The sequence below is a fragment of the Centruroides sculpturatus genome, unplaced genomic scaffold, assembly GCF_000671375.1.
Source record: "Centruroides sculpturatus isolate CEXI.00-Female unplaced genomic scaffold, Cexi_2.0 scaffold1751, whole genome shotgun sequence".
Lineage (NCBI taxonomy): Eukaryota > Metazoa > Arthropoda > Arachnida > Scorpiones > Buthidae > Centruroides > Centruroides sculpturatus.
In genome coordinates this window covers 89397-102115 of record NW_019386288.1, presented here as the reverse complement: position 1 = coordinate 102115, position 12719 = coordinate 89397, and the positions used below count along the sequence as shown (strand labels likewise).

The 12719-nt window shown below is 30.9% G+C and overlaps 2 protein-coding genes across 2 annotated transcripts; both read left to right on the top strand.

Annotated features, from left to right (window-relative positions):
• Positions 1-308: 308 nt before the first annotated feature.
• Positions 309-1561, top strand: LOC111614421 (putative zinc finger protein 730). Its single transcript, XM_023355792.1, has 2 exons — positions 309-848; positions 1139-1561. The coding sequence occupies exons 1-2, from the start codon at positions 465-467 to the stop codon at positions 1367-1369; spliced, it is 615 nt and encodes a 204-aa protein (XP_023211560.1). The 5' UTR covers positions 309-464; the 3' UTR covers positions 1370-1561.
• A 7939-nt stretch (positions 1562-9500) lies between these two features.
• On the top strand, positions 9501-11660 carry LOC111614420 (zinc finger protein 724-like). The gene is made up of 2 exons (XM_023355791.1): positions 9501-10060; positions 11239-11660. The coding sequence occupies exons 1-2, from the start codon at positions 9668-9670 to the stop codon at positions 11470-11472; spliced, it is 627 nt and encodes a 208-aa protein (XP_023211559.1). The 5' UTR covers positions 9501-9667; the 3' UTR covers positions 11473-11660.
• Positions 11661-12719: the final 1059 nt, after the last annotated feature.

Here is a 12719-nt window from a genome sequence, read left to right as displayed (position 1 = left end):
AGAGAGAAGTTGCCGATCTTGCCCCTATACCCGGGGCAACTTCGTCAATTTCTCTCTTCTTGTAAAGTTGTAATTATTTTAATTATTTTTATTTCCAAATTGATTTTAACCAGTTCTATAGTAAGAAAACATTCCAGTAGACAATATGCAAAGCTTTTTTTTCAGTTTACAGCAGTATTTATTACACAAAATTTAAGTACAGCTTAACATGCCGATCTCGCCCCGGTCTCCCCTAATATAGAAGTAAATAAAAAATAATTTAAATACAATAATCAGGTAACAATTCAATTCTGATTTTCATAAAAAAAACAATGTATCAATTGTTTAATTGTTGAGGTCAACAATTTAGTCGCAAATTCGCAAACGATCCATCTAGACGTGGGAAAGAGTATCTGAAAGTTTACAGAATAATAATTTATATCAGAGTTAAGTTTGACCTTGTGGATCTAATTTCATAAAAGAAAATGCACGTTCTTGAGTTTAGAAATTTGAGAGATGATTCTTACAGATGCGAATTGTGCGGCCAGAAGTTTAATACGCAATCAGCGTTACAACAACACATTAATAAAGCACATACACCCCGAAATAACGCTGATGGTTCAAATGAAACGTTTAAATACGAAGAGTATTTGATGAACGTGTTTAATTTTGTGCGTTACAAATGCCAATATTGCGGCTTGTTGTTTATAACGGAATCAGATTTAGAAAAGCCTATTAAAGAATTTCATACAGTCGTAAGTAATGGTGCGGGTTCAGGTGGATCATTTAAATACAAAAAGCATGGGACAACATGCGGAGAACCTTTTAACGTAGATCAGAACATTACTCATTCTGAAATCACGTCCTGCGTACGTATTAAAATATTCATTTTATTTTTCTTTTTATACTGAAAAATTCTATTCATATTTCTAATTATTACTGAGTGCTGCGTTTTTTATATTACTATTATCACTCTCGATTTCTCTGAAAATTAAAAGGTTCTGGAACCATAGTTTCAATTCTCTAGGGTTTTAGATCATCCATATGTTGCATTTCCTTTGTACATCAATCTATATTCATAGAATTTTCGTGTTTACCGTCAAATAATATCTGTAACTGTAAAATATATTTAATTTGTGTATAAAATTTGTTTTTACAGAAAATGTTTTCAATATTTGAACAATTACGAACATATATTGAAAAATCTGAAGAATTAAATTCAGTAAAGAAAACTTATGAAGAGTGCTTCGAAATTTTGAAAAAAATTAAATGTGAGGAAAATATAAAAGGTCATAACCCTAAAAACAAACACAACAATGAAGCAGAACAACAGCAAGATCCGGCAGGTCATCAGGAATTTTCTCCTGCAAGTGAAGAAAAAAATCTTTAATTGGAAAAGTTAAAATCTCAGATTGAAATTGGAAAATCTTCAAAATTAATTATAATTATTAAATTTGGCTTTTTTCGCAAAATTTACAAAACTACATTCGATATAATAATGCCTGCTACATAGATTAAATTTATTTTAAATGCAATAAAAACATTTTCTAAATTTACTCTAATAAAATCTTTTCAATTTTAATGCAAATTATTTCGTTTTTATAATTTTCTACATTTCTGTAATAAAAGTTCTGTTGTAAACAGCAAATAATTAGAAAAATATTTTATAAAAATAACCTATAATTGAAAAAAATTAAAATGAATGATTTGAATTTTAAAATTAAAATTTAATAAATTCGGTATTAAGTCAAAATTGAATTAAAAATGTAAGTATAATTCTAAAAATTTTTTATAAGTTAAAATATGTAATATAGTCTCAGAGTTAAAATATGCAATCGGTTCCTATTCTTATAAACGAATTACGACTTGAAACAGTTAAACTACAAAACAATTCTCATTTTACTTTTTTTTACCCAAACGTATATCCTCTTTTATCTTCGGCCTCATCAGTGGATAACGAAACTTTGTAATCTATTTACCTATCAATCTGATTGGTTTATATGAATTGTGCAGCCTTTCCAATGGAAAATATCATTTCATAGAATTATACAAGAGAACATCCATATAAAAATATGTTTTTAAAATTTTGAAAAGCTTGAATGTAAATATGTACTTAAAACTATGTGGACAACAATTAAACATTTTAGCAAAATTACTGAATAAAATATTAAATTTCATACAAGTAAATCCATTTGAAAATTTCGGTGATATTTATAGAAACAAATTTATCTTATTATTGCTCTATGTTGCTAGAATATTTGAATATACATAATTAGCCATAGTAAATCTACAATAACAATTTATTGAATTGTGTTTTTTTTAATAAGAAAAGCTTTTAATTCTTATCTTTTACGAGAAAATGAAGTATGTAATTAATTCTTCCACAGTTTTTGTTTATATTATTCAAAACTGATAGCAAAAGTCATCTGAATAATTTAATAAAGTGTTATTTCACATTCGGAATCTTCCTTTATTGCATTCATTAAAGCTTCTGGATTGTTAGAATAAAGTTCAAATTTTCTTTTGATTTTTCTGTAAATTTTTTCAATTTTTCTTCTTTTGAATCTACACCGATGTTTTTAGATTTGACATCCTTAGTTCTTTTCTTTATCGCTTTTTTGTACAATTTCACGTATTCTTCGTTTCTGCGATATTCTTCTTTAGCTTTTATCGTACTATTAGCTTCAGTAGGATCGTATGCTTGCAAGGTACCTCCATATTCCAAGGGCAGACAATCAGGATTGATGAATTCGTGAAGTTTTCATATCAAAATGAAAATGCAACTGTAATTTAAACGATACTTTTAGAAAGTAAAACGTAAAACAAGATATGTGAATTTTAATTATATCGAGTTGAATAAAGTAGAAATGATCTTAAATTGAAAAATTAAACTGTAGATAAATCGAGACATTATAAAATGCTACGTACATTCGTAGATTAACAAGAAAATCGCAATTACTTACATTTCTTTTGACTTCATCTGATATAAGTGCATCATACCGCTCTAGGGAATCCGAGTAAATCAAAAAGCCTCAGTATTTTTCAGATGGTAGTCAGTCCTGATATGTTGGGCCGCGTCTCTACCCTCCGGGTCGAACCATTGTGGAACTTGCAGAACTAAGTTTTGTTTAAGTAATGTTCCGGCTCTTTTGTCAGGGTTTTGTTTATGTTTCCAATTCCCGAATAGCTTAATTATTTAACTACTTCTTAAGTAGAAATAAGTCGAAACCAGTTACTTTGTACTCGAATATCTGTAGTCTCGGGAAAACGTGGAAAGACATATTTTTATGACAAACGGATACATAAATCGTAAACTTAAGGAAACTAAATTCTAGAGCTTTTTCTGTGCCTCGTGTATCTCTTTCATTCATTAAATTTAGTTGTAAATGATGCTGTCGAAGTAACAGTTAATTTTTTAACATCATACAAGAATTGTACACAAATTTTTTTTTTCTACGTTTCCTTAAAGATGGGTCATACGAAATCGTAATATCACTGGTTTAACATCGAAATCCGTGAGTAATATAAAATCGACGAGCGGAAAAAATATATCAAATATTTTAACAAATTTTTTAAAACTGCTGTCAACTATACAGAAAACTATCATAAAAACATACAAGTAAATTTTTATCGATTGGGTTAAGTCAGGGGTCGGAATTAGCGGCTCGAGAGCCGCATGCGGCTCTTTGCATAGACGTTTGCGGCTCTTCGGAAATAAACTCCAATTTCATCTCACCTCATTTCACTGCAGCCTTATAACTTATGAGTTTATGAGATAGAGCCGCCGAACAAACTGCGACTTGTTCTCCGTCTGCACATGACCACACTCGCGTTGATCAATATGAGTCGCATAAGAGTGGCAGCATTTAAAGCATATCCATATATATAACCCATTGAACGCGTGTGTGTCCATCCGTGTAACGTTATGCCGAAAATCGCCACTAAAGGCGCCTCTGTCGTGTGTCGTATTTCTCACATTTAAATTAATATGCGGCTCTCTGGTACTTTTGTTATCCTGTTTTCATGACAATTTGGCTCTTCTTACTTGACAAACTGCCGACCCCTGAATTAAATTATAAATCTACTCGCGATTCACGTAATCGGGCGAAGGCGACCAAATATCTAGCGGGCAAGCGGCTAACAGTCTGGAACCAGTCCTGGATAGAATTGGATGCGTTATACGTGTAGCAGCCACTCAAGGTTGTAGGCTACCACAGGCTAAACCGGGTTAGGTTGGTGTTCTGTAAAGCGCATCCGCGAATCTGGCTTTTTGGATGCTGACAATACAGCATTTCCACTCCTCTACTCCGCCACTAATATTCGAATATACAATAGCGATCTTAATTTTTTTTTTCACGTGTAGTATAGAAATTTGTAATAGGATACATAATGCGGTTATAATAAAATATTGTGCGATTATTTTCATATAATTAAAATTAATATGTATTCATTTTTTTAGGAAATACAAGGAAAGCGGCGTATCCATTGCTTCTAATGACGGCACGCTACTGGTTTCATTACGTTATTAAACTTGAGTTAAATTAGCAGATCTTCTAGCATACTTGTAATCCTAGCCAGTGTTACCATTTTTTGCAACAACCCAAACACCACATGATTTTTCACGTTTTCACAAAGCTGCCTGAGCAAAACAGAAAGCAGAGAACATTTTGTATGTCCATGGCAGTAAATATATTCGCATACACCGTAGGCAACATGTTGCGAACGGTGTAGGTCTCTTACTGTTATTGAGTAAACTTTTTTATAAACCATAACTCAGGTAAAGTATTTTACTTTATTTATTAAGCGAGTTTTATTTCAAATCAACAGTCCAGTTTTTTTTATTATTTATAATAATTATAAAGCACATTTTCTATTTCAGTTGCATTTCATACATGACTAATTCTAATTTCGTGTGTTTATTACATGTAAGATTTATTCTCATATTATCAACATTGTGTTACATGTAAGATTTATTCAAATATTATCAACATTGTGTGTTTAAATGCTCAACAGTTGTTGGGCCGTTCGAAAAAGTGTAGCCCAGGGGTGTCCAAACCGCGGCCAAAGAAAAGTTTCAATTTGGCCAATAAACGTGTAAACAAAACCGACAAATGTTTTAATTTTTTATTATTTATTTATTTCAACGGCATAAACCCAAAAAAAAGAAGTTTCACAAATTCGTGAACCTTCATTCATATTTTATTTTTGAGTGGAAAGAATATATTTTCAAATACTTGTAGATGTGTGAATGAGGAAGGATTACTAAATAAAGCTGGAGTTGTGACTCAAAGGATTATAGACCCAAATTTGGGAAAAGGAGAGAAAGGACAAAAGATAAAAAGTAGTGAGAAAGGTTAAATAGATCTTCTGTTATGCAAATATTGAGCCTTAATTTTCCAACCTTTCTCACTTCTTTATCTTTTGTCCTTTCTCTCCTTTCGCGCATTTGAGTCTATAATTCTTTGAGTCACAACTCCAGCTTTATTTAGTTTCCCTGCCATTATTGCTACATTTGCCTACGTTGCGCCAAATGTGGCTACTTTTTTGTTTGACGTTTAAATTTTCATTTGGCGTTTAGGCTACTTTTATTGGCTACATATTATTTATAAATATATTAGTTGAATAAAAATGTACTTTAAAATGGTGTTTCGTCGCTTTTTATTAATTGCAGACGCAAATAAAACAAATATTTGTGTTTTTCAAATAAATTTTCGTTTGTCTCTTTTACCCAAACAAAGAAATAAATGAATTTATCTATTTCTAAGTAAAAATTGAAAGTGTGTGTAAAAGTCATTTTTTAAAATATCTTTTTTCATGATAAAGTTTTAATACTTTCTATTATAATCTACACACGTTAGTCCTTAAATGTACTTGTGTATTTGGCCACAATTCTATATTATATATACTTGTGGCCCAAAACTCTTTGACTTTTTTCAATGCGGCCCACAGAAACAAAAAGGTTGGACACCCCTGGTGTAAACTATAAATTTTTACTCTTCTCTGTTTTACTGTCCATCCTTCGTTACTCTGAAGACAGGCGTTAGAGAGATGAATGACAAGACAAGCAATGGAATAAATAATGGCAGTAAGCTCCGATTAAATACATAGGAACTTTTGTTTTAAAATAAATTATAGTTGTTATTAGGTAAAGCGTACATGTAAGAGGAAGACACTACAGATATGAGATGAGAACATATAAATTGAATACATTAAGATTATGAAAAATATTTGCAGCCCGGCATTGTAACGATATCACAAATAATAATTGCTTGTGTCTACTGAAGGTATTCTGAGATAAGCAGAGGGCCACAGGCAGTGTTGCCGTTCCTAGTACATTTGTACCTTTCCAGTAAATTGAAAGTACATTTAGATTTTTAGTACATTTTCAGTACATTATAATANAAACAAATATTTGTGTTTTTCAAATAAATTTTCGTTTGTCTCTTTTACCCAAACAAAGAAATAAATGAATTTATCTATTTCTAAGTAAAAATTGAAAGTGTGTGTAAAAGTCATTTTTTAAAATATCTTTTTTCATGATAAAGTTTTAATACTTTCTATTATAATCTACACACGTTAGTCCTTAAATGTACTTGTGTATTTGGCCACAAGTATATATTATACATACTTGTGGCCCAAAACTCCTTGACTTTTTCCAATGTGGCCCACAGAAACAAAAAGGTTGGACACTCCTGGTGTAGACTATAATTTTCCACTCTTCTCTGTTTTACTGTCTATCCTTCGTTACTCTGAGGACAGGCGTTAGAGAGATGAATGACAAGACAAGCAATGGAATAAATAATGGCAGTAAGCTCCGATTAAATATATAAAAACTTTAGTTTTAAAATAAACGATAGTTGTTAATAGGTAAAGTGTATATGTACGAGCAAGACATTAGAAACATGAGATGATAACATACAATTTGAATACATTAAGATTATGAGTAATAATTGCAGCACAGCATTGTGACGATGTCACAAATAATAATTGGTATGTCATAAAGTATATGTTAAAACTCCTCGATCGTTAACTGAAATTTATGATTATGCAAATGAAAACAATAACGATTCGATTCAGAATACAGTGAGTGATCGATTAATAAACAGTTCGGTAAACGAACAAATCGGATAACAAACACATTCGCGAACGATTTTTATGTTTGGTCAACGAACACCTCACAGAACAAACACAAAAGGAAGCGACGTAAACTAATGAATACCGGCCTTTTTTATGTTCAGGCAACAATTCGAAACTTTTCGGTTTGCGGGAGATGTCGTCATCGATGCTCAACCCGGTATATACTGATTGGATAGTATTCCACCTAACTTTGAATCTCTCCCTTCTAATTCCAGCCTTTTATTTTTTCGACTAACAATTTTATTATAGTATTCGCGAGACTGTCAGGCGGACACTCGTTAAGTTTTGCGTCGATTTTTTTCCGAAAGGTGAAAGTATAATAGCAAAGATAGAGAGTGGGCAGATATCTCATGTTGCTAAACAGTATTATTTAAATAGGTCTACAATAGGTCGCAGTTCAATCTTCTCTAAAAATGATACTGTATAATGAGGAAAACTCAAGCAGCTAAATGAGTAACAAAACTTACATTCGAGGAATAAAGAACATTGAATAGCTCATAATGGAACCTAAAACGGATTTGAAGACACGAGAACGACAAGAACTCTTGAATGAAAAATACTAAGAAACTGGCGAGATATGTTTTCCTCTGAAAAAGAGGATTAATGCTGATATTTGTAAGTAATGATCTTTTAAAAGGGTGGGAGGATGTCAGAACAACGGTCTTAGAACAATATCCAAACCAAGTTAAGATTAATTGTCTTAGGGATCTCTACAATTACAATGTTATTAATAACTTCAGTATAATCCTGAATAAGAGATAAAAACAATCAACATTACACAAATTCTTTAACCCCCATAAACGGAAAAAACGTGACTAATAAAAATGCAAGACTGTGTATATATGTATTTTTATTATTACATTTAAATAAACGTAATAACAAAGTATATATTTTTGTATTTTTGGGGGTCTCCAGAACGTATTAATCAAATTTCCATAAAAACCTATGATTATAAAAATAATCGTTTAACGAACAATTCGGATAGCGAACAAAGTTTTGGAACGGATTATGCTCGTTAACCGATAACACTCTATATTGAAAACTGTCTGTTCGACTAGTGTACAGGCAAATCTATCTAATAAAAGAGTGATGAAACCAAACAAATTGAAAAATTTTTAGGAGGAGAAGTTGGAAGAGATGGCTCGCCACATAAAAAATATTATAAACCTTTAATCTTTAATTTGAGCCAGAGAGAAACCAGAACATACTGTAATAGAATGCACAGCAGAAAAGAACTCATTTCGGTATGTAAGTAAGTAAGACCAACAAGAATTTATATGACCTCCCATATCTCATGTCTGTATTGTCAAGATTACTGTGATTTGTTACCGCGGCCTGAAAAAGACTTTTCCCGTCTTCCCAACGAGATATTGTGCTCTTTCTATTTTTGTCTGTATTCGGAGCAGGATCTATTGAAGGGTCGATCGTTTGGCAAAACTGCTTTAAATGGGCGTACAGTTTATATGCTGTGGTAGAAAGTGACGAAGCAAGTCTATTCTGCAATTGTTACTAGTGAAATACAAGCAATTCAGACAAATTACATTTAAACAATGTAAAATATACTACGAAACGGTTTATGTTATAAAAATTACAATTTTTTTTTCTTTTCGAAGCTGCACACAGTAGACCAAAGCGCACGGTTTTATATAATTAATCACAATTAACGGTTTTAATTTTTCTAGTTTTGAAAGATATATTATGTTGTCAAGAAGTTTAAAAATCCAGTAACTTTTTCGGTAACAGTTGGTGGCGTCATATGTTAATATTTTATTTAAAAAATCTTATATTTTTAACTATTTTAAAATGATAAAAGCTTAATTTTGAAGATAGAGATAGGTTCTATTTAAAAATATCGTAAATGCTAGTAACAAGTAAAATAGACATTAAGTCTGACCCATCTGCAGATACACACGACCTTCGTTATTTCCCCATTCCCTAGATTTTTAACTACCAAAATTTAACAGCAACAGTAACTCTAATACCCAAATATTCCTGCATAATTTCACATATTTTTAACGAAAAAGACAGAAGTTATTAAGATTCAAAGAGAGTGAACAAAATTCGGTCGTACAAACGCGTGGATTTGTTTTTCTATTTCTCAGCGTTTCAAGGTGCATTGATTCAAGAAAATGTAATGGTCTTGGAGATTACTCTTTAACTAATCGCCACATTTACCCATTGTTATATATAACAGCCGAAAAAGTAAAAATAAATTCATTTATAGTCATATGTCTAAGTTTATCCTTTGATCTTTTACAACACTAAATATTTCAAGTGTCATGATATTTTCCTAAATATAAAACGTACCGAAACTTACAAACTATCATATAGAAGATAAATAAAAAATATTTTGAATATAATAATCAGGTAACAATTCAATTCTAATTTCATAGAAAAACAATATATCAATTGTTCAATTGTTGAGGTCAACAATCAGTCGCATATTCGGAAACGATCCATCTAGCCGCAAGAAAGAGTATCTGAACGATTAAAAAATAATAATTTATATCGGAGTTAAGTTTTACGTTGTGAATCCAATCTCATAAAGAGAATGCATGTTTTTGAGTTTAGAAATTTGAGAAATTTGAGAAATGTGCCTTACAGATGCGAATGGTGCGGAGAGACGTTTAATACGGAATCAGCGTTACAAGAGCACATTAATAAAGAACACACACGCGAAAATAACGGTGCTGACACAGGTGGATCATTTAAGTATGAAGAGTATTCGATGGACGTGTTCGATGATATGCGTCACAAATGCCAATATTGCGGGTTAACATTTAAAACGGAATCAGAGTTACAAGAGCACATTAACAGATATCATTCAGGCCGAAGTAATGGTGCTGGTTCAAAAGGATCATTTAAATACGAAAAGTACGGGAGAACATGCGGAGAACCTTTTAACGTAGATCAAAGCATTATTCTCTCTGATTCCACTTCCTGCGTACGTATTAAAATATTTATTTTATTTTTCTTTCAATACTGTAAAACTATATTCATATTTCTAATTTTTACTGAGTGTTGCGTTTCTTTGCATTCCTATTATTACTCTCGATTTCTCTGAATATTAAAAGGTTCTCGAACCATAGTGTCAATTTTCTGGGTTGTTTTCTATGTCTAACACCTAACGTTTTCTCCTTAAATGTATGAATCGTGGATCATCCATATGTTGCATTTCTTTTCTACATCAATCCACTTTCATAGAATTATCGTGTTTACCGTCAAATAAAATCTGTAACTGTAAAATATTTTTAATTTAAATTAATTAAATTATCTATAACCATAAGGCAGATAATAGGAAGGGCTTATCACATTAATGATATTGGGCACAAACGCTCAAGAATCAAAGTAAAAAATTTAATATAACAAAAAGGGGTGTACAATAAGATGATTACATAAGTATAAAAACAGTAAAAATCCAAAATGCATTTCGTAGTATTTTCCAATGGAAAAATAGTCCCTCATCAGTTGGCAATAGCAAGAGGTCTTAGTATACTTAAAATTATACAAGGTGAAAAAATATCAAATTTAAAATTAAACTTAAAACTATGCCTAAAGCTATACAATATAAAGATGAAACCATCGCCATGATTGTATGAGCAGTAAGCATTATCAATGTAGACAGGATTAACATTTCTTCCTAACTTTGCATGGTAACGTGATAAACAGGGTGCTGATACAAAAATAGTTATGAGTTAGCCAAAATATTGGTTAACAGTTATGAACTAATATTATACAGTCAGTTTAAATCATGTACGTACCAAAAACAGTAGAACAACAGAGTTGCAGGTTCAGACATTTCTACAAGATGCAGGGAGCGGTTACAAAGGTGTGTTACCTTACACATCTGGAGCACAAGTGTTGACAACATATGATGCAGCCAGATGTCATTGTTAATTTTATCTATTTTAACTTTTAATAGATGAAGGCCCATGCACAAATATCAATTGGAATCTAGGCAAATTATTCTTTAAATGTAACATTGTCATTATAGAAATTGCTTTTAGCCCTAAGTATAATTAAATTAATTAAAATATTTAATTTTANAATTTTATATATTTAATTTTAATATATTTAATATTGATGTTATATTTAATTTGTGTATACAATTTGTTCCTACAGGAATTGTTTTCAATATTTGAACACTTACAAACATTTCTCGAAAAAACTGAAGAATTAAAATCAGAAAAGAAAACTGCAGAAAAATGCTTCAAAATTTTGAAAAAAAGTAAAGACGAAAAAGATATAAAAGGTCAAGGTCCTAAAAGAAAACAAAACAATGAAGCAGAACAACAGCATAATCCAGCAAGTCATCAGGAGTTTTCTCCAGCGAGTGCAGAAAAAAACCTTCAATAGGAAAATTGAAGATATAAGATTGAGATTGGAAAATCTTCAAAATTAATTAGAATTATTAAATTTGGCTTTTTTTTCCGAAATTTACAAAGCGAAAAGCTTTCGATATAATTATCTCTGGTGCATAAAATTTAATTTATTTTAAATGCGATAAAAACGTTTTCTAAATTCGAAATTGTACATGTTTATCAATAAAATTTAATCTAATAAAATCTATTCAATCTGAATGAAATTATTTTTTATAAAATTTTTCATTCTTGTAATAAATGTTCAGTTGTAAACAGCAAACAATAGATTCGGTATTTAGTTATAACAAAATTAAAAATGTAAGTATACTTCTAAAAATTTTTTATAAGTTATAATATGTAATATAGTCTCAGAGTTTACGCAATCGGTACCTATTCTTAAGAACAAATTACGACTTGAAACAGTTAAACTACAAATAAATGCTTATATTACTTTTTTTTTTACCCAAATGAATATCCTCTTTTATCTTCGGCCTCATCAGCGGATTAACGACATTTTCTAAATTATCTATTCATGTCATTGGTTTATATGGATTGTTCAGCCTTTTCTGTGGAAAATATCATTTCTTTGAATTATACAGCACACTATCCATATACAATTATGTTTTAAAAGTTTTAAAAGCTTCAATGTGAGTAGATAAAACTATGTGGACAACAATTAAACATTTTAGCAAAATTACTCAATCGATATATATAACCGAGACGAGTTGGTAATGATAATAATAATAATAATAATAAATGCAAAGCCCAAACGGTTAGGAGTTGAAAGTTGAAAGTTGGTACAAAGTTAGGGTACGTCACAAAAACGCACACTATAAAGGAATTTTTCGAAATTCCCCCAGTAGTGTTAAGTAACAATGGAAGTTTTAAGTAACAATAGAAATGTCAACAATGGAAGTGTTACGTAGCAATTGAATTGTTAAGAGAAAGCGACGTGCAAGACGCAGATGTTTTTCGTTTTTCCGGGAAATCAAACATATTTTTAGACCCATCTGAAAATTCTATAATCAGACTGGAAACAGGGGGACCCAATTCTTGCATTCTGTGAAAACGGATAAGGTTGACTATAACGTAATAATGTTAATCTTCCCTATCGTTACTTTTGCCCGAGCAAAGCCGGGCCTACCTGCTAGTAAGATATAAAATTTCATACAAGTAAATCTATCTGCAATTTTCGGTAATATTTCGAGAAACGAATTTATCTTATTATTGCTCTCTGCTGCT